This window comes from Aquarana catesbeiana, linkage group LG10 (genome assembly GCF_042186555.1).
Source record: "Aquarana catesbeiana isolate 2022-GZ linkage group LG10, ASM4218655v1, whole genome shotgun sequence".
In the NCBI taxonomy this organism is placed as follows: Eukaryota; Metazoa; Chordata; class Amphibia; order Anura; family Ranidae; genus Aquarana; species Aquarana catesbeiana.
The window spans coordinates 38,281,543-38,308,466 of record NC_133333.1 but is presented as its reverse complement, the minus strand read 5'-3'; the positions used below and the strand labels follow the sequence as shown (position 1 = coordinate 38,308,466).

Genomic DNA, 26,924 nt, shown 5'->3' with positions numbered 1-26,924 from the left:
GCCACTGAGGAATCCAGTTTGCATACCTCCCCAATTTTTTGAGATGAGGGAATGAGGGACACCTATCAGAAAAAGTATGCAGGCATAGAACACACCCCTTGCCATGCCCCCTTAAAGGAGAATTGTACAAAAAAACAAGATTGGTTAAACACACAAGTGCGTTTTTTTTTTTTTTTTTTACCACTACTATTCCTTTTATATTGGCTTTTGGAATTTGCAAATGCAGCAATTTAGAAATTGGATGAAAGGTTTAGTGTTGGAAAACACTTTGATAGATAACATGTGCATTTTATAGACATCTATATAGATCAGACCAAAATGAGGGACAAATAAGGAGGAAAGAGGGACATTGTTCCAAATCGGGGACAGTCCCTCGAAATGAGGGACAGTTGGGGAGCTATGAGTTAGTAGCAGGCTGACCTCTTACTACACTTTTCTTAATCGAAAAATTGGAATGGTCGTGTTTTGTTGCTCATAGCAGCAAGTGCCCTTCCAACTGACAGATTTAAAAATCAAAATAAGGATTCTGATTGTCTGCTATAGGCAACAAGAGAAATAACATATTCCATTTTAAGTCCTTCTTTCATGTTGCAGGCGTGTCATTAAAAGAAAAAAAAATCCTGGTATGGTATATTGTTACATACAGTGGGGAAAATAATTATTTGATCCCCTGCAGGTTGCATAAGTTTGCCCACTTACAAAGAAATGAAAGGTCTATATTTTTTTAATCATATGTATATTTTATATGATAGAGACAGAATATCAACCAAAAATCCAGAAAAAACACATGATACAAATGTTATAAATTGAGTTGCAGTTCAGTGAGTAAAATAAGCAAAACATGACTTGGTACTTGGTGGATAAACCCTTGTTGCCAAGCACAGAGGTAAGACATTTCTTGTAGTTGGTTACCAGGTTTGCATGCATCTCAGAAGAGAGGTTTTATTTATTTATTTTTTTTATTAAAACGGTTTGAATTTTTTACAAACATTCAAACAACCAAATAAATTCCTTTACAATCCAGACATATCAGCTAATGTCTTGGCTTTACCTACATATGCTTACCTCAAACACCATTATAGGCCCTGCAAAATTGACATAGAGACAGGAGCTATAGGAGCTAACCCTGGAAGGATGAATTTTGGCCCACTCTTTCTTTACCGATCTTCTCTAAATCCTTAAGGTTTCTTGGCTATCACTTGGCAACTCGAAATTTTAGGTCCCTCCATACATTTTCTATAGGATTAAGGTCTGGAGACTGGCTAGGCCACTCCATGACCTTAATGTGCTTCTTCTTGAGCCACTCCTTTGTTGCCTTGGCGGTATGTTTTGGGTCATTGTCATGCTGGAAGACCCATCCATGACCCATCTTCAGTGTTCCGGCTGAGGGAAGAAGGTTCTCATCCAAGATTTTACAATACACGGCGAGTCTAGTTAATGCCAAAGAGCTCAATTTTGGTCTCTGAAGTTTGGCAATGAACATCTAAATGATTCAGAGAAGGATTGGGAGAAAGTGCTGTGGTCATATGAGACCAAAATTGAGCTCTTTGGCATTAACTCGACTCGCCGTGTTTGGAGGAAGGAAAATGGTGACTATGACCCTAAGAACACCATCCCTACAGTCAAACATGGAGTTGGAAACATTATGCTTTGGGGCTGTTTCTCTAGTAAAGGTACAGGCCAACTTTGCCGCATTGAGGGGCCAATGGACGGGGCCATGTATTGTAAAATCTTGGATGAGAACCTTCTTCCCTCAGCCAGAACACTGAAGTTGGGTCTTGGATGGGTCTTCCAGCATGACAATGATCCAAAACATACTGCCAAGGCAACAAAGGAGTGGCTCATGAAGGTCATGGAGTGGCCTAGCCAGTCTCCAAACCTTAATCCTATAGAAAATTTATGGATGGAGCTGAAACTTCGAGTTGCCAAGTGACAGCCAAGAAATCTTAAGGATTTAGGGAAGATCTGTAAAGAAGAGTGGATCAAAATTCCTCCTGAGATGTGTGCAAACCAGGCCACCAACTACAAGAAATGTCTGACCTCTGTGCTTGCCAACAAGGGTTTCTCCACCATGTACTAAGTCATGTTTTGCTTGGGGATCAAATACTTATTTTACTCACTGAACTGCAACTTCATTTATAACATTTGTCTTGTGTTTTTTCTGGATTTTTGGTTGATATTATGTGTCTATCATTTAAAATACACCTATGATAAAAATTATAGACCCTTCATTTCTTTGTAAGTGGGCAAACTTACAAAATCTGCCAGGGTTTAAATAATTATTTTCCCCGCTGTAGTTACATGTAACTGAGTGTATACCATACTTGGCTGATGCCACATAGCAGGCACCATTACTCAAGCGATCTCCAGTTGCTTCAGGGTCCTGTACTGAGTGGCCAGCCTGATGCATTGTGAAATACAGGCAGTCGGCTCAGCAGGGGCACCATTCAGAAACTGCTTTTCATTTTCTGAATGAATGCAAATCCTTGTCTGATTGGACGAGGTGAAGAGCAAGACTTCATTGTACCTACCTCTCCACCTCGGATAAAAACTTTCTCTGAATGGCGCCCATGCTAAGGGGCCAACCTCCCTGTATTCATAATGCATGTTAACAATGTTTCTCTGATTGGACAAGGTGGAGAGACGGAGCATTGACATCATTCTCTGCACCTCCTCCAATCATTTTGCATTTATTCCAATCGATTTGCATTTATTCAGTACATGAAAAGCAGTTTCACAATGGCACAGGACCCAAAGTAAGTGGAAATTGCTGGAGTAGTGTTGTCTACTTCAGTGATCCCCCCCCCCCCCCCCCCCCCCCCCCATCATCCAGGTATTGTATATACATAGTTATATTGGTCCAAGCTTGACCATTGCAACTATGTACAAATATACCGTACATGGAATTCTTTAAATAAAGCACAGTAAAGTTTTTATTATTTTGTTTTTAATGACCGCCCTGAAGGGAGATTGTGTTCCAGGTGAACAGCAGGCAGGAACTGAAGGTGGCATCTAACAATTATTTGTTATGTGTAGATCTAAATGATAAATATATCAAAAAGTACAGATTTTTATTAAACCAGGAACAAAGACGTGCTACATGGACCTCTGTTCCAAGTTTGTGTAAAATTTTATATATTTTCCTCTGTTATAATAATTGTTTAAGATGGAACAGAAGACAAATTTGTATTGTTCCCGTAAGAAAGAACCTTCACCCTGCGCCACGCTGCTTCTCAGTTTGCGTTACATGATGCTGGCAGCAGCTGGAGAGGATCACATAGATGCCTTGTAATGCGTCTGACAGCATGGGTAGCTGCGAGCGGTGATCTTATTAGTGGCATGTCATAGTACTGCTACATAATCACCTTAGACAGCTGCTTCACTTCACTACATGGAGCAGCCTTTGCAAACGAGAGCATTTTTTTTAAAAGCATGTACAAGTTAAGGAAAAAAAAAAGTTGTACAGCCTGTTTAATAACTATTCCTTCTGTTACAAAAAGGACTGCTAGTCCCATCAATCCTTTAAATCGGTCAAAATGTCCTTTCAGATATAGTGAAGTGTATGCATCATCCAGAAGTAAAAAAAAAAAAAATACAGTCAAAGATCTCTGCAGTCTGATGAAGCATTGAGATCCTCTAGCACAGGGATTTCTAAACTTTTGAAACAAAGCGCCAGTTTAATGCCCTTCAAACTTTTTAGGGAGGGGGGGTTCGGATTGTGGCCAGTGGGAGTAGAAATTCCCTGGCATCAGTGGGAGTAAATAATGCCATAGGCTTGCTGGCCAGTGGGGGTAAAAATAAATGGAAAGATTGGTGTTCGAGGGAGGAATAGTGCCCCATCACTGGTGTCAGTGGGAGGAATAGTGCTTCATAATTTGTGTCCCTGTAAGACATTGTCAGTGAGAGGAACCGTGCGCTGTCTATGGTGTCAGTGGAAAGTATAGTACCTCATATCAGTGGAAGGAATAGTGCCAAAAGGGACAGATAAAGGCAAGAAAAGGGTCATATTCGGCCTGCAGGCTGCAGTTTGCAGACCCCTGCTCTGCTCTAGCATATGATTAGCTTCTAGCCCAACTTTGGGCTCCAGGCTCTCCTCAGTGGCACCCCATCCCCCAGAAAGCTCCACTGGTAGTGTTTCTATTTTTTCTATTTGCCACTTTCCAAAACCTTCAGGCTGGTTGCACGACATGTGGGTCCTACTCCATCTCTAGTCATCTTTTGTGGTGGGTGGTCTTTGATAATACAGAGTTATGCTCAGTGTCAAGACAAGCTCCTTCAGCACCCAAGGCAAAAAGTCCAAAGATTGCGTTTTTGATTTGGGTTAGGTGCCCCACCTCTTCCTTCCATGAGCTGTAAACCTTGGGAACATAGGTTGCAGGTCCTGCCCTTTTTGCGTCCCACTCCTGCTGAAGAGCCCAAGGTGATTGCCTCTTTTGCCTACCCATCAGCCTGTCCCTTGATATGCTCTATGTATTACACTGAGTGTAGGGAACCATGATCACACCCCTTAGGAAGAGGATTCATAATTCCCAGTACTCATAGTATGTCCTTAATTGGAGTTGAATGAGGCCAAGCGTCATTCATCCTGGAAAACAGATGCGAGTGCTCTCTGCTGCTCCCCCTCGCTGGGAAAGGAGCCCCCTCAGCAAGTGTGGTGCTAAGGGAGCACCCGTGTGGGTGTGCTCCTTCTGGGCTGAGTGTCTCCATAGATGCACACAGCCCTGGTAAGCCCCACCCTCTTTTACTTCTCACAGGAGTTTGACTGACAGAAGCAGTCAAACTCCTGAAGCCCTCTGTTTTTGGAGTAAAAGCACTTAGATTTTAGAACAATTTTAAGGGTGGCCACTTCAACCATAGCACTGCTATTCATGTCAGTTGAGTGGCACATATGATTGTCTGGTCTTGGAAGGTTATTGGGACTTGTCAGACCATACATTATTCATAGTGAAACATGTGCCAATCCTAATAACCTAATGGCCACCCTAAGACCAACCTGCCATTTTAATTAGGATACATTGGACCTGACAATCTGGTACCAAATGAAACCTCTATCACACAGATTAAGCAAAGGCTCCTGGTGCTAGAACATACCTTTTTTATGGGTCTTTGTAGACTGCTTTTACGAAACCTCTGATGGTACCTTGAACTTTCCCTGTAAACACTCTTTCTAAAAGTTTGAATATTAGAAGTTTATGTACCCCAGCATAACGAGAGGCCTAAGCTTAGAGTGACGGTATGTGTGCCCATGCTTCTACTTGCAGAAAATGGCTTGATAGACCTAGACCTCAGTGTAAGATATGATCCATGTCTCCTAACCTCCCATCCTAGAACTTTTTCTGTTGCTAATGTCTCCTGCACCTCCCAACACCCCCAACTAATTTACCACTTCCATCAGCTCATTCCCCACAGTTACAACCTTTTGTACCACCTGCCCAATCCCATTAGATTGTAAGCTCTTATATAAATCCTGTATACTAATAATATTATTTACCTCTCCCCTGCACCAAGCCAACCCAACCCCTACACCTACCTCGCCCTTGTATTGTGTCCCCTTTACTCCAGAAGAAGTGTTTAAGCCACCACACTTGCTTAAGTTGAAGAAGCCATTTACATATCGCTAAGTAGGCCATTTGTGCCCCATTGCAATCCTAACCTCTGCTATCCCTGTTCCTATGCTGCAGACAGTACATTCACCTCTTCCTGCCTGCACTTGTTTGTCAGTGTTGCTTTGTACTTATTAGTATAGATGGGTTTACTGCAGAATTAAATTCCTTACCTGTATGTAAATCTGTCAAAAACCTATACTTGCAAATGATGGATTTACACATAACTGAAGAATGGTAAGTGAGGTTTGCAACATTGTTAAAGTGTGATTTCATAACCTGCTTGAAAAACACTGGTGTGCTATAACTCAGGACAACCAACTTCACAGTAACTGAAAGAATAGATAATTAAACCCTTGGTTGTTATGAGTTACACCACAACATTGTTCATTGCAATAATGTGTGAATATAAAAGCCTGTGTTCAAAAAAATCGAACTTTTATTTGCCAGGTTTCAAACCTTCCCATCTTCTCCATGTTCTTGGTCTTACAGGGGCACAGTGCTCGGGGTCAGTCCGGGGTTGAACCCGGCCCTCATGGCTGGAAACCCACTGGCCACCATACAAGGTTTGTAGGACAGGACAAGTCACATGATGAATCATGGCATGCTTCATCCCATTAACCATTGTCATGATGCCTGTGACCTTTTCACCACCACATTTCATGTCACTGTGGACACATCCATTCACCAGGTGAACTGTTTGGCAGTTGCCATAAGCTGTCTTAACTAAAACACCCCTAATTCTCAGCTGGAGTGTTGGAAAACTTAACTAAAATTAGTACAATGCGTCAGGGGGCCTTGAAATAGAACCTCAGGGACAACAGTAAACTAAGAAAGGTAGCCATAAAATCAGACTAATAATTTGTTTGGCAGAAAAGCTAAATCTGGTTTTGGCCCACTTTAACCCCGTGGCCTGCTTGTGAAACAGTTGTTTCCACTGAAGATATGAACCTCAGTAGTCAATCCTTTGTCACTAATTAATGTGATTTGAGCCAAGAGTAGACCCTTGGGGCTGGAAGTGCAGGTGGGCCAAACATCTGTGCAAAAATGTGTGGAGCTTGCATCTAAAAATAACAAAAAGATTATTTGTTAGGAAATCAGTTAAAGGTCACCATGATGACTAATAAATCTCAGGCTATGAGATCTTAACTTAATTAGATGCTTAACTTTTTTATTCTCGTCCAAGCCCTTAAGGGTGCAGTACGTTTTTTTCTTTTTAAATGTTACACCCAAAGTAGAAAGCAGAGGCTGCTAAAGAACTGTTCCCTGCACATATCCACTTTTGTGTTTTTCATGAAGTCTACAATTGAAAATGGATAAGGGTCTTCAATGATGTTGATACCTTTTTGGGCCCATTCATGTAAAGTGTTTCTTTAACACATGCTAAGGTGGGCTGCATTAAGGTAAGCAACTCTTTTTTGCATGGACTGGCAGTGATTTTTTTTGCATGGAACAGACATGCACTATTTTTTGTAACGCAGGGCAGTAGAAGTGCAAGATGGTTCACATGTGTCCATTGCGGTGCGCTACATTGAAATTGTGTTGCACTACCTAAGTGTGTTAGGTTGTCATTCAGAATGAATGGCACCACAACTCTCCACAATGTAATGTGTTGCAGTAGCGTGTTTTACACAACACAATAGTGTACAAGGGCCCTTAGTCTGACTTTTATCCTAGGTTGGTAATGTACTGTGCATTTATCAAATAAAATGCATCTAATGCCCTCTAGTGTCAACTGTAGGTACTTTAAAGAAGGCATATCAAGAACAAATTTGTATGTTATTGTTGACTTCTCTTTAAAAATGAAAATGTAGTGGCCTCTGCAGTACATTATCACTGAGCTGCAAGGAGTTTAAAGTGTCAGAACTCTTGATCTGCACATTTAGCTCCATGATCCATAAGTCCAACCACACCACAACAAGAATTTTCTTAAGGAGATTAGCGATGACACGCTACATAGCTCTCAATACTGGTTCCTTTGATGTCTCCAAAAGACCAATGTTGCAGAGAACCAACGCCAGAACTTTGGTTCCAAAAATGCCATCTGCAGTAGGGGATATATATATTTCTGTGTACTGCTGACCTACAACTGTGCCATGTACTATAGGAGTTGTAGTTACAACTGGGGTTTGAAAGTTGACAGTTATTTCTGTAGAGAGTCATAGATAAATCTACTCATCCATATTTCAACCAAATTGTGTCTTTCACTTCATGATGGGGGTGTATTCTATAAAAGTTTTAGCCTTTATTGGTATGTTGCACCTTTTTAAGTTGCTCTTCAAAATCAAAAAGGCTGGTAAAATGAATAGAACAAGATGGCCAGCTAAAAAAATCAAGAAAAGAAACAAAAAAAAATGTTTTAGGAGCTGCGCCAAACACTTGAAAAGAAGGCAGTACAAGCCCAAATTCCATCATTTAGGACAGTGGTCATCCACCCTGTCCTCATGGCCCACTAACAGGCCAGGTTTTATGTATTACCTTGGGGAGATGCAGACTAGAATACTGCAATCACTGAGCAGCAAATGATATCACCTGTAATGTATTTCAGTTATCTTGCAAACCTCGCCTGTTAGTGGGCCCTGGGGACAGGGTTGATGACCACTGATTTAGGACTTTCCAGTGGCTACGGTAAAAAAGCACTGTAGAAAAACATTTTATAGGAATTATTTATAGGACATATTAGAAACCACATAGTTTTTGTCGTAGAAGCTTTTAAAGAATACCACCTCCAAATCTGTACCCTTTGCTATATTCTGTCCTAATTCACCTCTCTTTTCTTTTAGCTCTGACCAGTGGTGGCTCTCTGCCACTCTCCGGTCTTGATGCCAGCGGTAACCTCATACTTGCCAGCGGTTCCTGCATTTCCAACTCGCATAGCTTGGTGAGTCCTCCGCTCTTCCTGAACCCTGGAGGTCTCCCCCTCATCGGCCATGGCATGGGACGCATTGCATCTGCTGGTGGTACCCCAAGCCTCTCCCCAGCCTCCTCCACTTCCTCTGGAGACGTTGCCATGACCTCCTTCCAGCACAGCCCAGGAGGCTCCCAACACAGTGGGGAGAGTGATTGAGAGAGGAGCCCTCTCTCTCCCCTTTAACCTCCACCAGCACCCATGCTGAGTCTCTACGTACCTGGGGGCTCCTGGATACCACAAGGGGTTAGAGGCAAGAGCGTGTTTCAGAAGGCGCTGCCTCTGGCCCCTTATTCCTCCCAGCAAAGAAGTGATATGTGTGGAGGGGGGGATTGGAACTCAAAAGAACATCCTAAAAAACCAAACAAGCCCGGAAACCTAAACCAAATAAGAACCAAAACCAAAAACCCAAACCTCGGAAATACTTCAGAGAAACCAAAAATTTGCTGCACCCCCAGCGGGGGTGTACAGAGCTCCCCGACCAAAGGAATTTCCAAAGACTGAACCCCTCTGCTCTATCTTGTTTGTCATGTTGAGCTTTGTGCCATTTTTTTTTTTTCAGTTACAGATGAGTATGAGCTATTAACAGGGGGCAGGGAGTACCTCCATCCACCTTCCTCCTCGTGCTCTACGTTCTCCTATTATGGGGAATGAATGTTATAAATTTTAAGAGGGAGCGGCTGAAGCCTCACCGTGAGAGTGTCCACTTCAAGTAGGTGGGGTGTATGGGTGACATATAGGGGCTAAGGTGAGATGCACCCTTTTTAATATGGCCACCACTGCCCCCCTTTATACACCAAATACCAAAACGACAGCTTTATCCAAAGCCTAACGTACCTAGAACCTCAGAGTAACTCTGTGTATATATGTGATTGTCCATATTCAAAAAGACACACATAGATTTATTTATAACTTTTTATGTTTAGCCAGCACTGAAACCCTTTCCCTTTTGCCAACTGATTTCTAATTAATTTATTTATAAAACAAATCCTTCCCCACAAAAACTATTCAAACCAAGAGTTTTCAAAAATATTCCTGTGGTTTTATTTTTTTTGGTTTTTTTTTGTTTGTTTTTTGTTTTTTTAAACCTTTTTTTTTTTTCTTTTATCTGATAGTAAGAAGACTGCTATTTAGAATTTTACAGATTGAACCAAAATCGCTTGTCCTTTTTCCCTAGTTATTTTCCATTGACATTTTTTTTAAATGACTACTTTTGTAAAAATGACTACTTTACGTTCTCCATATTGTATTAATTCCTTCTCTCCCTGCCAAATAGTCCTTTTTTTAAAAAGAAAAATCTATTTATGTATTTTAACCCTCTCTGTGCACAATAGCATTTTAAGCTTTATGTATACTAGCAGCATTGCTTTTTGCCCCTATCTTTTGCTCTCTTATTTTTATTTATTTATTTATAATGATGCTAAATTTTTGTTTTTTTTTTAACCTGTGTCTCATGGGATAAAAATCCAGGATCATGTTTCCGTGGATGGACAAAAAAAAATACCAAAAAAAAATAACAAAAAAACATACAAAGCAAACCAAAAACGAAACCAAAATAAACACAACCAAGATACCAAAAAAAAAAAATCAACCAAACAAGAACTTGATCTTTGCTGACGCTGTGCCAAAGTACAGACTCTTGAGCGTTGGCAGAGTGAGGATATATACCAAGAAATAGTGTTACCAAAAATTTTTACGTTCCCCCTCCTTCTGTGCCCTGACACCCGCGGATGATGATAAAATGGGGGTCAAAGGGTGAGGGCTGCAGGGGCGCGTCTTTCTCTGTCTTATATACCTCATCTGAAGAAGCCGATCTTATTGAAATGAAACTCAAGGAGGGAATGTTGTTGAAACCAAAAAAAGAAACTTTAAATTTCGGTGAGCTGCGAGGAGCTTAGATTGTCCCTCCTGCATCCACGTCAACAAAAGCTTTAACGGCCTCTTTAAAGACTTCTCATTTTATTTTTCCATTTAATTTTTATTTGTGGGTTTTACAAAAAAAGTTCTTCTCTTGTTTTTCTCTGTGCCAAAGTGTTTTTGAAAAAAAAAATAAAAAACCTATAGACTTATTGAACCTTCAGAGAAAGCGCCATGTAAAGAGAGGGGGAACAAACCGCATACCAAAAATTTCCACGACAGGTGGAGGACTTATCAGAAAGACGGATTAAAGAAAAAAAAAGAGGAATCAAACAAGACCAAAAAAGAAACACTCTTTTTTTCCTTGTTCTTTATCCTTTTTTTACATTTTATTTTTTTTTTTTAGCTGTTTGTTTTTTGTTTTTTTTCTTTATGAAAAGTGAACTTGGAACTTTCTTAAAGGGACATGGGCCTCATTCTAGCTTTAGCTTTAGACGTGATGGGAAAAAAAAGTGAAGATTTGTAATCAGGGGTTAAACGAAAGATGATACTGTGAAAGGGGATGCTTACCAAATTACGTTGTTTGGCCCATTAGCTGCCAAGGAAGATTGCCTTGTAATGTCTTTCAGAATTGCTTGCAGTGAAAAGGGTTAATCACACCTTGCTTTTTTTTTTTTTCTTTGCTTTATCTCTCAAACTGTTTTTGAGAAGGGCAGTAAGAGTGAAACCAATGGGGTAAATTAACCAAAAATGGGACTGTATGCAGGTCTAATTTTGTGTCTACTCCTATGTGGCAGTGGTGGGTTTAAATATTGGTGGCTTGGTACAGATATTGTTAATTCTAGACACCTGTCTATTACCACAACCTGCTATATAAACCGTTACCTCTCTTTTTTCTAACCATATAGCGCATGTTCACATTTAAATAACTAGTAAAAGGGTCAGTCCACCCAGGTCGTAGTTTGGGTCTGACCAGCTGAGTCATTTCTTGATGTTGTATATCATTTGGGAACTCTAGTGGTGAAATCTGCCTGCCATTGGTTTGGCTATATTTCAGCCTACTATGGTGGTTCCACTTCTTAGTTTGCATTCTTGTTAATGCAAATAAGTAGGAAAAAAAATCCAAGTGAGGGAGCAACTCCGTATTCCTCAGAGTGAGGCAGATATGCAGACCTGAGAAACCAAATGCAGAGATCTCATCACTGGAGTCTCTCTAGACCAGTCATTCTCAACCAGGATTCCGTGGAACCCAAGAATCCTCAAGAAGTTGCTAGGGGTTCCTTGAGCTGTGGCTGATTTGACCTCTGATCTGATGGTGCCTAGATAGTTCCGTACCTAATGCCACTTGGCAGAGCCAGCAACCTGACACCAGTGATCTTTTAGGCTATCTTAAGGGTTGGCATTCTGACTACCACTGTAAGGTAGACATTCTTCATTCTGACCACCAGTGTAAAAAGTATTTTAACACTGAGCCATGATGACTTAAATTTAGCAGTGGTTACAGGACATGAATTTCTTTTTTATTTCCCCCCAAGGGTTCCTACAGGCTAAGTAGGTTGAGAGAGGCTGCTCTAGACATTATGGGGTTGATTAACTAAAACTGGAGAGTGCCAAAGCTGGTGCAGCTCTGCAGAGAAACCAATCAGTTTCTAGTTTTTTTTTTTTTTCTTCAAAGCTTAATTGGACAAGCTGAAGTTAGAAGCTGATACCATGAACTATGGCTACCATGAACAGCTGCACCAGACTTTGCACTCTCCAGTTTTTGTAATCAAAACTAAGTAAAATCAACCCCCATGTGTTGTCCAGCATCTTCCAGATACTGAAAAAATTGTTTTAGTTCATATCTGCTGTAAGAACTACAGCATGGATAGTTCAGCTGATCATGTTTCCATTGGAATACCAGCTGTGGAAACACCAGTTTTCTTTAAGCTAACTAAACACTCTCTTCTAAATAGGTTATCTTATGTGTGACAGCTTTTCGTTCCATTCACAGTTATGCATGTCAGACTTGCCATACCTTTCCCTTGTCAGTGTGTCTGATTTATGCAGCTCTTGTGATAGTGCCGTGCAAAGTGTATGGTGTGACTAATCTGACTCAACCTCGGTTTGGTAGAAGTGAAGTTCCAACATGCTAGTGGTGCTCCATGATTGTTTCTAGGGACAGATAGCATCTGGAAGGCCTATCAGTCTATGGCTGCCCTCACAGAGAATTTGAGCTAATGGAACTAACCTTTAACTTTCGAACAGGAGTGGCTTACAGCATGTCCTCAATTCTGACAGCAAGGCAGTGCTGGAAGATGCATCCTTTCAGGATTAGAACATGTATCTCATATCTAACAGCTGTGGAGCCCAAGTACAAAATCTAAGCACAGGCCACTCATATCACATATAAAAATCTCTAACCATCACCTAACCTACTACCAGCTCAAACAGCACATAAATGAATTGAGAAGGAAGCTCTACTTTTATTTTGTAGAGTTGATAAATTTACATATTTGGGTTGGAGTGTGTCATGGTTTCGGGGCAGTTGCAAGGGCTGCTTATCCTCTAGTCATGCCTTAGTCTTAAATATATTTTGTCCCGGTTAGGCTCTGACTATATTGCTCTGACTATATTACTTTTATACTATGTGTGAATGAAGGTAAAACCAAAATCACATTAATATCTAGAAGCACATAATGGCAAACTTGCCAAGCGTTTTAAAAGTTCTCTCTAAGGGCAGGCATTGCAAGGAACCCAATGTTACCTCTCTAAGCCAGAAAGCTCTTTCCAGTGCTCCCCTCTGAAGCTAGCTCTACTTAGTTTATAAGGAAAGTCAAGTCCTTGGTAACAAAGGCTTCCCTACCCATCTTCCTCCTGTCCATTGAGATTGCTTCTATTGACCAAAGAGACAGGGGATAGCAGGTGGTTGTGGCTTGGTCATACCAAATCCTCAGCGTTATTTTTAGCCTAACACATTGAACACAATAGAATAAACATTTCCCAGTAAACTATTTGTTAGGTTTCTTACCCCAGCACTTAGTTTACAACTTTCAGTGCTGCCGGCTCTTGCTCTCTCTGCTGCTTCCTTGAACATTCATTCATTCTAGTGAGGAATTAACTAACTCCAACAGCTTGGAGAAGGGAGGATTTGGAAGGAGCAAGGAGTGTCTTGACATCATAATTTATGGGGCTGTGTGTTCCTATTGATGCACACAGTGTAGGGAGACACAACTCTAGTACCTGCATGCAAGGGTGGCTCCATAGCACACAGAAAGAGAAAAGAGCCATCCAGAAACCTGGAACAGCAGCCATGGCCCCAGCAAACCTGGAAGAGCAACCATGGGTGGCCCCAGCAAACCTGGGGCAGCAGCCATGGCACCAGCCTCAACAGGAACATAGGCAAGGAGTAAAAGATAAAGTAGCTGCATGCTTGTTACATGATTAAATCAGTCAACAGGTGCATATTCTGTGGATTAGGGAGGGTGATGGGTAGGTCGGGTTAAAGTTATGGAGGCAAATGTCAAGTAAGTAAACTCTTAGTCAGAGGGGCACACATGAGAGGTTTTTCCGGCAAAATATTGTAATAGCAGCAACCTTGTCCTTCTCATTTATTTTTTTTTAGGCAGTACATCTACTATTTAAACTTTAACATAAAAGTGTAAAACTTCTTTAGTATTGGATAGAGTGGGGAAGGGTTAGGACCTATTTTAAATGCAGTCTGTGTCCCCATTAAGGAGATTTTTTTTCCACTTCCCGTTCAGTCTGACATCCATCACCTGCACAGGAAGTGAGGAGGAATCCAGCCAATTGGGACACAAACGCTGTAACAACCTGATGTTTTAATCCTTCCCAACTCAACTGAAAAACCGTTTTTATTGCTGTAGTTCTCCCCTGTGGGAATATTTCTCCTCACTTCCTGTTGTGTACAAATTAGTCAAATAGACAGGAAGTGAGGGGAAATCTGAGAGCACAAACAGCAATAGCAACCTGATAAAAGTCCTAATTCTTCTCCATCATATCCAACCTCAAATAGACAGGAAGTGATGGAAAATCTCTCACACAGGAGAGTAATAATAATTTGCAGAGACTCTGACCCTTCTACACTATCCAAAACTACAAAAACAAAGTTTGACAGGAGTTAGGCTTTGAAGCCCAATTCTGGCTATGCATATTTTTTTCATTCAGCTTGCTAATAGTATGGATGGATGCATAACGTGCCGGCTATTATATTCTGGCTGATTTCAGGTCTGATTGGATGCAAGCCCCGTTTGGGCAACAGTTTTCTGCATGGCTCCTTTGATATTTCTTTAAAGGATGTTGGGTAGGAGGAGGACGACAAGGTCACCCAATAAGTAAATTTTTTGCTGGTTTATCAGAAACTGGCCCAGATTTAAACAGTGTATGGCTAGCTTTATCCTGGGCAGTCAAGAAATAATTAAAAATGCCCCCCCCCCCCTTTCTGCTGTAGTATCATCTAAGGCTCATTTTGCCTATGGTTGTGGCCATGGGTAGAAGTTCCTGCCCACTTTACTAACATTTAGGTCTTTTTTTTTTTTAAGCAGTAAATGGGAGGGGATCATTTAAATTATTTCTTCAATAGCAGACATTCGGCTTTAAGAGATTGTAATTTGTTTTAAGACCCCTTTCACGCTGAGGCGGTTTTCAGGTGTTTTAGCACTAGAAATAGCGCCTGAAAACCACCTCCCATTCATTTCAGTGTGACTTTTCACACTGGGGCGGTGCGCTTGCGGGATGTTAGGAAAAGTCCTGCAAGCGGCATCTTTGAGGCGGTGTGGGAGCGCTGTATTTAGTGCTCCCAAAACGCCCTGCCCATTGAAATGAATGGGCAGCGCTTCCAAAGCACCTGAAAAGCGATTCGGAAGTGCCGCAACACGGGCGCATTTAACCTCTTCTTTTGGGTTAAAAGCAGCTGAAAAGCGCCGCTTAAGCAGCGCTAAAGCGGCCATGGCCCCAATGTGAAAGGGATCTTAAAGATTACATTTGCTTACAGCTCCTTGCCTGACTTTACTGAATAAGCTAATGGAATGTATACATATAGCAATAATTAAACCATGTATTTAGGCCCTGATCACTCATAAGATTGAAGGTAGGAGACAACGGGGTTGAGTTGCTAAAGACAAATAGACTGAAGTTGCACTAATTTTCCCCAGGGCTTGGTGAATGTGGTAAAGCTCTGAGTTCCACCATCCAATCATGAGCAAGCAAAATTGTTTTTTTTCCCTTTTGCTTGCAACTTATTGGGCATTCTTTACAAAATGAAGCTTCACTACATTCCCTAAGTTCTGGGGAAAATGAGTGCAACTGTACTTCCAAAGTTTTTAGTCTGTTTGCTTTTTAGTAATTCAATCCTGGCAATGTGTAGATACAATTGACACACAATATACTACGGTATATAATTGTGGGACTATACATTGCTTCAACCATAGGATCACCTTGTCTTATATGTAATGATCGATTACAGGGATTTCACAATCAGTTGTCACCATTGTAGTTGAGCCCTATACTAAGACCGTCCAGCTGAATTTCGATCCATCTATGGGCAGCCTAGTTGTACTCAAGTCGATCTAACAATTGACTTCAGTACAACCAGCCTGTTGGGTTTTTCTCGTGCGATCACTGCCAGCAGCTATAGCTGCCGGTAGTGATCATTGTTTTCTAATGGTGGAGAAATCTCCAGCTGTCAGAATACAGTAGTGCAGCGGGAGGGATTCCCCCATCAACACCCATGCCCTGTACACACGGTCAGATGTGCGATCGGAGCTTGTTGTCGGAAATTCCGACCATGTGTGGGCTCCATCGGACTTTTTCCGTTGGAATTTCCGACACACAAAGTTTGAGAGCAGGATATAAAATTTTCCGACAACAAAATCCGATCCCTTAAATTCCGATTGCGTGTAGAGAAATCCGACGCACAAAGTGCCATGCTCAGAATAAATTAAGAGACGAAAGCTATTAGCTATTGCCCCATTTATAGTTCCGACGTACGTGTTCTACGTCACCGCGTTCAGAACGATCGGATTTTCCGTCAACTTTGTGCGACCGTGTGTATGCAAGACAAGTTTGAGCCAACATCTGTCGGAAAAAAACTATGGATTTTGTTGTCGGAATGTCCGATCGTGTACAGGGCACGGCTGTGTTGATGGGGAAATTGTGCAATTTTCATAGGCAAAGCCTTGAGTAGAAGTTGAGCATGATGCATAGACTTGTATTTTTCCTCCAAAGTGAATTTACAAGTAAAATGTGATGCAATATGCTTAAAATGCATGCCAATGTACTTCAATGCAACAAGTGTGAACGCAAGCATTGTGGTGTGACTATAGATGTGCCAAGCTGTGTCTTCCCTCCATAAACATGGTAAAGTTTCTAGAACTGTCTTGTGATTGGCTTTATCAGCTGACAACTCCTGTTACAGCTGGCAGTTAAAGAGTAATGCTACCCAAAAATAGAGTTCTGTTTAGGTTCTTCTTTTTAGCAGACTTCCTTGCGTCACTAAGTTTTCCAGTTTTTTGTAGAATTCAATAGGGCACATGATGCATGGTTGTCATGCCCTTTGAACTCCATGGATAACCCAGTTGGAATAGTGGTGCAAGTACTTTGGCTGAAAAGACAACCTTAGACTTTTAAGCCCTTCTGGAAGTGAGAAGAGACCACGGTACCAGTGTCCTGGACAGCTGTAAAGACCCAGATGGTGGATGTAACCATGCACCTCTCCGTCTCAAATATATAATTTTTTGGTTGAAGTTGCCTTTTAAAGAAGGTGGTCATCAAAGTGTCAGGACAGAGAAATGTTATCTGTGGAAGGGTTGTTTGTTATTGGACATCTTGCATCAACTTGAAACAACTTGAGTTGGTCATACACAAACATCAATATTGGTAGCCAAGGATTTTTTAGGGGAACAAATAGAAACCAAAACACTGCATATATAAAAACTATACAGTTTATTATAAACATTCAATAAAATACAAACCACAGATAAGAAACAAGTAAGAAAATGCTTTGGGGTTCACACAACTGTTTTAGATCCAATGTAATCAACATGTAGACTTGATGCATTTCAATTGATCTTCCTCAGGAGTACATGTGAATGATCAGCATTATGAAACCCACAGACCTTAATAAAAACATAGATTCACTGGAATCCAACAGCTATATAGCATCTTTCACCTATTGAGGGGAAGGCAGAAGGTTCTTGTGGTACAAGGTATATACAGAGGAATGGTAGAAAGTGTTTAAGGACCCTCATTGGTCATCCATAATTTTGTTAAGTAGGCATCCAATAGGGAAATATCAGTACCATGCGTCAATTAAAAGATCAGGGCACAACACGACCTATACATCAACATGGTAGAGAGGTCGGAGGGCTTAACCACATCCTTTTGTCAGACCACTCTACATATCAAAATATCCTATTATTATTACCCAGCAGTCTTTGGATCTAAAGAATTGTGTGAACCCCAAGACTTAGCATTTTCTTTTTTGTTTCTTATCTATAGCTTGGATTTTATCAATTGTTTATAATAAAAAAATGTATAGTTTTTATATTGTATATGCAGTGTTGTTCTTGTTTCTATATGTCCCTCTGAAAATCCTTGGCTACCAATATTGATGTTTGTATGAACTAAATTCAGGGATGAGGGCATATACAGTATATTGGATAATCCATTTGTACGAGCTAGTCATACACTGCTTAATTTCTTACAATCCTACTAAATCAGCCAAAATTCAATCCCTGGGTTGCCTTGCTGGTAGGTAGTCAGGCAGCTGAGGGTGTTGCTGTTGTCTGATACAACAGCTGGCATGGGAGATTCCTCCATCCGTGCTGTTTGGCATGGATGGGGAAACTGACTGATTTCTCTCATTCAGCTCATGGGGGGAGAGATCTACATATGTGTTGCTAGCCTTACTCTGTTTCATAGGACGACTTAGCTGGTGGAAACATAATTCTGGAGATAAGAGAAGTCATTCTAATATCTAGCATTGGGTGAATGATTGGGCATTCCCATTTGTAGTGTGGATAATAAATGCTGGCCACGGTGCATGTTGTATACTTCTACTTCTACTAAAAGTTCTATACAATGCGCTCTAAAGTGTTTCGATCCATTTGTAATCTTACTGCTGCAGAGCAAAGGTTGGTTCTCTTACACATCTTCAATTCCCTTCAGTTATCATTTGATAACTGAAGGGAATTGGATGATAAAATGTTCTGTGGACACTTTGATTGTAACTGTGAATGTTTCAACTTTAAGCAGAAAAAAAACTTTTATGTATGTGATCAAATATCTGAAATTTATGTAAGGCCTTCACAATGGGTTTTGCATGGTCAAGTAGCGGCAGTTGACAATTGAATTGTCACCATCCAGTTTGATTGAAGAAAATCACATGGGCTGATTGAATCTTTCTGTGGTTGTATTGCTTTAGGATGGGTGCCATGATGTAAACTTGGCCAATTCGATCTTAAATACCAAGCTATATGCATTTAACGTATGTCATCCAAACCAATGTCCAAACTCTTATAGGGCGTCTACACGGTTGGACTTTGTTCGGACATTCCGACAACAAAATCCTAGGATTTTTTCCGACGGATGTTGGCTCAAACTTGTCTTGCATACACACGGTCACACAAAGTTGTCGGAAAATCCGATCGTTCTAAACGCGGTGACGTAAAACACGTACGTCGGGACTATAAACGGGGCAGTGGCCAATAGCTTTCATCTCTGTATTTATTCTGAGCATGCGTGGCACTTTGTCCGTCAGATTTGTGTACACACGATCGGAATTTCCGACAACGGATTTTGTTGTCGGAAAATTTTATATCCTGCTCTCAAACTTTGTGTGTCGGAAAATCCGATGGAAAATGTGTGATGGAGCCTACACATGGTCGGAATTTCCGACAACAAGGTCCTATCACACATTTTCCGTCGGAAAATCCGACCGTGTGTACAGGGCATTACAGTTCATTCTTTAGAACATGGCCAAAGTCTGAGTAGAAAAGCATGCTGTAGATAAGGACCCTTTCTCTGCGTGAAAGGAATGGTCTCTCTGCAGGGGTCCAACACACCACTAATTAATAAAGCTCATGTTTCCTGCTGACTGATGCGCTCTAATTCTGAATCCGCAGAGGTGTGTTGGACCTTTGCAGAGAAACCGCTGATTCTACACAGAGAGTAAGAGTCCTTTTCTACAGCATGCTGGCAGGGGACAGGTCTACTTAAAGTAATACTAAAGTCTCTCTGTTATTTTTAACAAAAAAAAAAACATGTCTGTACTTACCTGCCTCTGTTGCAGTGGTTTTACACAGAGCCGCCCTGATCCTCCTCTTCTTGGGTCCCTCTTCGCTGCTCCTGGCCTCTCCCTCCTGTTGAGTGCCCCTCACAGCAAGCAGCTTGCTATGGGGTCGCAGCTGTGTCCATTCAGGCAGGGAGGCGCGGCCGGGCACCAACCCCTCTCTCTCCTCATTGCCTCATTGACAGCAGGAGCCAATGGCGCTTCACTGCTGTGTCAGCCAATGAGGAGCGAGAGTCCTGGACAGCCGAGTCTCTTGTGCAACATCGCTCGAGATGGGGCTCGGGTAAGTATTAGGGGGGGGCTGCTGCACACAGAAGGCATTTTATCTTACTACATCAAATGCATTAAGATAAAAAACCTTCTGCCTTTACAACCACTTTAAGCTTTGGCTGTTTTATAAAGAACAAACTGTAAAAGTGTACGCACTTTGTTTAGATGTTTGTGGAATGCATTTGGCTGATTTGGACTGAATGTTCAAATGCGCTTTAGCAATATCAATATGTCTTGCGTTATCAGCGATGCAATTTCTATATGTGTCCGGAAGACCGTAATTGGCATTTTTTATTAGCTTGGTGCAGTGACCTCAATCATAGCTCAGCTTTCATATCTAACTACAGGTCCTTGCCAGGTGTTGATTAATAACTGGTTACAGCCTAGCTCTGTTATCCACCCTTACAGGCATAGTTTCTAATATCATAAAACCTAAAATGGCCAAATTTTAAGCTCTGTTCCAAGAAATCGTTATCCAAATATGACCTGCCCACTTTGCCAAATACTTTTTTTTGTTCAGTGCCTATCAAGCCAAAAATGGATTTAGTTGTGAGATATGCTTAAGGTACAACTTCACGAAGGTCGCAGAATGTCACAACGTTTAGTGCGCCTTTGTTGTTTCTGTAAACATGTATCTGAATATAAGCCCTGGGATGGTATTGTATCTATCAGATTGTACGTATTAATAATGGCTACTACAGCATCTGTCTGTTTAACTTGTGCCAAACAAGTATTAAAGGGTACCTGTCACTTTTACATGGTAAAGGTAAGAGAAACTGATATTATATACAATTCAACTTATCCATTCCTTAGATATTAGTGAATGTATTGGTTAAATGATGGACAAGCCTAAAAAATATCTGCCTTTATAAGTGACACACTCTTAAGTTGTCAGTCCACCCCAAACTGAAATTTTCTGTTGATACTCGAGGGCCTATTCACCCCACTGACTATTGCAGAAAGAATGATACCCTCCTATGGTGACCATGCATGGTGGCTGGAGGAGCTCAGTTGGAGAGGTCTAGCTACTGGAGTCCTAAATAAGGGACTAGTGTGTGATTGGACCCACCAGCATCTACCCAAAACTGAAATACCAATATTGGGCCAAAATGTAAACCATTTATAAATGGGCGCCAAACAATTTAGGTGAAAGAGTTCAAAAAGAATTTACTTGTAACAGTTGGACAATATAAAAAATATTCAACGCATTTTGGTAGCAGCAACACTCCCTCTTCATCAGGGCTTAGAATAAGGGAAGGAAGATTTACATGGACTTGGAACATTAAATTAACATCAGAAAAATGGGATTGGTATTTTCTGTGATTCTCATTTTAAAGCAGAACTGATAGTAAAATAAAAAAAAAATGCAGACTGAATCTTTATTGCACAAGAGACATGCTATGTCTCTTGTGCAATAATACAAACTTGCCTGCTTGTTCAGTCTCCCTTAGAATGTACACTGAGCTGCACATGCACATTAAAGTGTACATTTTTGGCATGGATCCTTGGTGCTAGTATGAAAGAACGCTTGTGGATGCATGAGTGTTACGTTATCCTGCAGTGGCCAATCAAGACAGGCAAAAATAAAAAAAAACTGAAGAGCTCACTGTACTAACTTATGGAACACACTGGTCACGACTCTCAGCCATTGGCTGAAAGCGCTGATTGGATACCAATCGCTAGATCTTTTTCGGTCATGCCCCTTTGGCACACATGGGCCGAATGACAGCCGGTATCAGCACCGGCCGATATTGTGGATATACTATATGCTGTGCTCAGCAGCTAACCACGGTGTAAATCTGCAGTGTTAAAAGGAGAATGAGAGCAGATATAAATCCCTTAAAGCCCCATTCACTTTAAGCGATTCCAAATCATGGCAAAACGCATGTCGTGCATTTGGGTGCCATTATTCCCAATGGCAACTCAAACATGGCGCGATTCTACCACGATTGGTGCATGGCACGTGTTTAAAAACCGCACTAAGCTTATCGCCCAAAAAAGTAACAGCTTCTTTTGGATGGCGAACATGCATTGGGCAGCCCATTGATTGTGCTTTCAGAATCACAAGCGGGAGTGCTCGTTGCCGCACTGCAATATCTGAACGGGCCTAACACAGGTTCTTCTGGTTTTTATTTGATGTTCCAAGTCATTTCAAGTCTTCATTCCTCTTTTCTAAGCCCAGCTGAAGGAGAAGGTTTTTTGCCCCAAAAACATATTGGCTGTTTTTTGTTTTTTTTTCTTTTTTATATGGTTGTGATGTGAATATTAAAAACCTTCATGGACTCTTTCACCTTATGGTTTGGTGCCCATTTGTGTAGATTTGGTATTTTGAGTCACATTCTGATACCATTGCAAGAGGCCTCTTTATTTTGGGACCTGCCTTACCAAAGCCAGTGAGCTTCCTTGCGTTTGATCATTTGGACAAGCATTGGATCTCTAAAATATTTCTTCCTGGAATGCCGGTAGCAGCTGGCCCTATTTATTTAATTGATGCAAGCACGGATGTATAACGGTCTAGATTAGAATGTATATAATGTGGCGGTCCTAATAAAAGAAAAAAAAAAGTATTGCAAAAATGCCCAAACCATAAACTGTTGTGTTTGGCCATTTATGACTGTTAAATTGTATGCATTATGTATGTCTGTTTCTACATCCATGGTATTTTAGGATGTCTTTGTCTAGTCTAAAGGATTGTACTGCACTGTTCTTAGCAACCAATTAACTTTGTGCAGCACTGTCCTATAAAGAAACTATCATGTGATCAAATGCCATAGATTGCAGAGCACAGGGCTCAATAAAGCTCTGTTATGCTTGTATGGTCAGCCCAAATATATATGAAATTTATGTACATGTGTTCAGGCTTCAATAACCAATCAGATTTCAGTTTACTGAAGTCACTTCAGTTAAAGATAATTGCTAATAGGTGACTTTGGGTTGTTGCTATTGTACGTTCTCCTTGGCCAAGCCTGTTTGTGTTCTGTATAAGGATCGGCATCCAAAAAAAAAAGGCAAGCTTTGTTCTGAAAGTAGAATCAGACTATTGAGATCAATAGAGCAATGACGATTGTACAATAATGCACCACCAGCATTCATGGGATTTATAAAGAATCTTTAAGGAGACCGCCTGTGCTAAGTATATACATTTTGCTTAAGTATACTGAAAATGAAAATGAACAATAACTGTTTTCGCTGTAAATTGTGCGAAAGAGCACTGTGAGTTTGCCACCATTGCTAAACGTCAAGCAAATCGCAGGAAAAGCCGGAGAACGTTTAACTTAACCAGGGGCCTCAATACAAAAACCAAGGGGATAGGAAGTGTTAAGATCGTAACCACTTGAAAGTCTGCTTTCCTTTTTTGAAGCTACACTAGAACCTGGCCTGTTGGGTGCTATAGGCAAAGATACCCCCTTTTTTTTTTTTTTTTTCATACGTTTGTATGTGAGGCCCAGATTCTAATATTATAACGAAGGATGTATGAACTTAAAGTATAACTCAAGGCAAAACTTTTTTTTTACATTTTTGGATAGAGTGGAGAGGGATTAGACTATTTGTCCTGTTTTACCATTATCGTTGGAAGTGAAAGTAAAAGAAAATCCCAAATTTTGTCCCCAGAAAAGTAATAGAGGGGAAATCTTCCAATGGGGACACTAGTTCTGGTGACCTGGGGCTCCACAAGGAATTCTCTTAATTTGCAGGGATTTCCTCTCACTTCCTGTTTGGTCATGGGACAGGAAGTGAAGGGAAATCTCCGCAATGGGACACAGATGGCAAAAAAAAAAAAAAATTATAGGTTATTTCCCCTCCCTTGCCCTATCCAAAATGAAAAAAAAAAAGTGTTTTGCTGTAGTTCTCCTTTAATAGTATACTGTGTATATACATAGTGAATGATGCTTCACACATCTGTGTTAAAGTGTATGTATACTCAAAATCTTTTTCATTATGTTTGGCATCATGCCATTAGTATTTAGTTGTCTTAAAGCGGACATGCCAGGGATGTAATTGTCACATTGGTTGTGCTCTCCACCAAACTGTCAAACCATCCAATGGTTGGTGTCATAACTGATCACATGTGCAGCATCATGGCAGTTGAAGACTAAACAGAGACCAAGATGGCAGCTTCCTTGGCTGAAAATGAAAGGAGGGTTTACTTCCAATTTAACCAATGTTTTTATAACAACAATTTTCTTAGCTAGAGATCCTGCCATTACCAGCATCTCTTGTGGCAGGCTGATGGTGGGAAGCTACTGCCTCGCAATTGCCGGCAGTGTTGTCAGCCTACCGTGTATGCTCCTTCAGTTGCCCTTTGGGCTGCTGCTAATTGCACAGCAGTCTGCAACAGGAAGTGCTGTTACTGGCAGGATCTCCAGGTAAGAATTTCACAAAAGGCTTACAAAAAATAATTTGCTTAAAGCTGAACTCCAATTACTTTCTAAAATGTGCTGGCTTCCTATGGGCTAAGTCACTACCCACCTTTCTTTTTCTTCTTTTTTTTTTTAAATCCTTTGCTTATCTGGTTGTGGGTCTGCACAGTTACTTGCCCAGCGGATTCAGTGTTGTCCTGCTAAGATACTTTTCTCTTCTGCCCCTCCCCCCCCCCCGCCGCTCAGTCCTGCACCGCCATCTTCTTTCGTGATGTCATTGGAAAGCTGCTGACTCTCCCAAAGATGTGCCTCTAGGCCCGTCCCCATCTTCCTTTCTCAATGAAGGACTGTGCCTTCTGGGATTTGCGACATGTATATCCCAGGAGGCACAGCGGGCACAGTGCACGTCCTTTGACTTGGTAAGTGATGTGCATGAGGGGGCAGGCCTGAAGCTTTTCAGTTAAAAAAAAAAACAAAAAACTTAACCAGCATAGGGGAGGAAGGAAGTTAAAATTGAGGGTGGAGATCCTCTTATGGCACATGCTCCCAAACGTGAACCAAGCCTTTAAGAAAACTGTACATACATCATGCCAAACATATAAAAAAAAAAAAGATTTTGGGTATATATATATATGCTACTATAAGCATAATGCCTTTATTTTATTCTAGAAACGTAGCCTCAGTCCGTTGACTGGTTTTAGGTGCATTCCAGTATTATGAAACTGGGGGAAGTGCTGAATTTAGACCAAAATGATTGCCTCAGAACGGGCAGATGAACAGATTACTGCAAAGGGTTGTTTTATGAGGCAATATTTACCAGATCTGCCGATGGACCGAGATGTTCAATTGTACCAAAGTCAACAAATAAATGTAGTTAGTTGCCAAATGAACTCTTGACTTTCTGCTCCCGAGTCCTGTCGCACTTTGCAAAGCACAGCCTTGGTAGCGGAGGCAAGGTTAAAGTGTGCCCATAGGCCAAACACAGCGAAGGCCACCATCTCCTGAGCTGGCAGAGAATTGCTTTGACCCCACCAACAATGGCGGCCTCCAATGGGTGTAGGCCTAATGTACACTTTAATGGTGCTGCCTGACCTCTGTCTGTTTTTGTATAAATACCTTCTCTTGAATTGATAAAAATGGTTCATTTTTTTCTAGGTTTTAACCAAAAATGATGTAAAACATTTTTTTCTGTTTTTTTTTGGGGGGGGGGTTTACAAAACGGCTTTTTTTTTTTTTCCTTTTTATAACCCAAGAGCTGCTTCTTGCCATCACGATCCTGGTTGCCATGCCAAGGAAATCGACGCAGCACCTGTTCCTCAGTGAATGTTCTAGCCCCTAAAGAAAGCAATGTGTATTGTATATTCTGTGGTATTTGTCGTTGTTCTGTTATGAGTTAGGCCTGTGTGGCCTACATTTGAAAAAGTTATTAAACATATCTTAAATCATGAAACGGGAGGTCAATCTCCAGCCGCAAGCTGCCTCTTGACTCGAGTCCTTTTATTGTGTCTGTGGAAACGGCAATGATTGGGGATAAGGAATGAAATATGCTAACTGCTTGACCTTGCTGCTTCAAAATTGCTAATACTGTTAACAAAGATCTAAATTTATCACCAGCTGAGAAAATCACGTAATCTCACAAATGACTTGCTGACTGAATAGAGATTCGCGGTTCTGCAATGCGCCGAAGCTGGGGAACATTAAGATGAGGTGATAGTATTTTTATTGAGCTCACAGTAAGACATTGCGCTAAAATATTATTTTGAAAACAATACAGATTTAAAGATCCATTTTCAGTGACAGATTTAATATATCCTACCACTTCGCTGTTGGAAAGATTTGTCAACAAAACTGTAACCCATCAACAGTTGAGGAAGCCATTTTGGCCTTCATGTGTAAAAATCCTTAAAGCGGTATTAATCCCAAAACCAAAAATATACTGTGGAAGGGTGTGAGTTGAGTGACCTTAAGAAATCATCAGCACCTCATCCCTTGTATTGAGTCAAAGGAAGGGGATTTTGATAGGGATTATAGCGGTGCCACATGTAAAGAAGTACAGTTTTTCTTAAAAAAAGACATTTTATTACAAAGATACATTGCAGAAAATAGGGTACATAAAAGAAGGAGCAGAGTATATATATATATATATATATATATATATATATATATATAGATAGATTAACGAATACTGGCCAAAGTATCCATTTTCTATGAAGTGGTCACTGATGCATATCATGTCCCTACATGTTTTGCCAACATTGGCTTCCTCAGGTATGGTCACCAGTGTCAACAATGGCTCTAATGGTAATTAATACATAAACAAAAATCAATAATTAAGTAAATAAACATGGCAGTCACAAATCACAGATCATGTGTCATGGTTCAAAGCCCTCCCACCCTACAAATACCAACCAACTTGCCAAAGGGAGCCCGATGGGATGCACGCACCTGGACCAATCCAGTAACCGCGACAAAGGGGGGTTCTGTGCGTCCGCAGAGGGCATACAGAGGCCAGGCTGTGTCAAAGGTTAATCAAAAAATTTTTTAATAATAATAATTATTGGACATAACACAGTCCAATATAGAGGGCTATCATAACCTCAATAATACTTACGTAAACTCTGCTTATAAGAAGGTAT

General features: G+C 40.9%; 1 protein-coding gene across 1 annotated transcript in view; it reads left to right on the top strand.

Moving 5' to 3' along the window:
- The window catches only part of POU2F2 (POU class 2 homeobox 2), a 76,735-nt gene extending 50,997 nt beyond the window's left edge, over positions 1 to 25,738 (top strand). The window contains exons 15-16 of the mRNA XM_073602022.1: positions 6,096 to 6,169; positions 8,387 to 25,738. Of these exons, the coding sequence (XP_073458123.1) occupies positions 6,096 to 6,169; positions 8,387 to 8,670 (358 nt within the window). The 3' untranslated portion in view covers positions 8,671 to 25,738. The remainder of the gene's footprint in view (positions 1 to 6,095; positions 6,170 to 8,386) is intronic.
- The last annotated feature ends 1,186 nt before the right edge of the window (positions 25,739 to 26,924 follow it).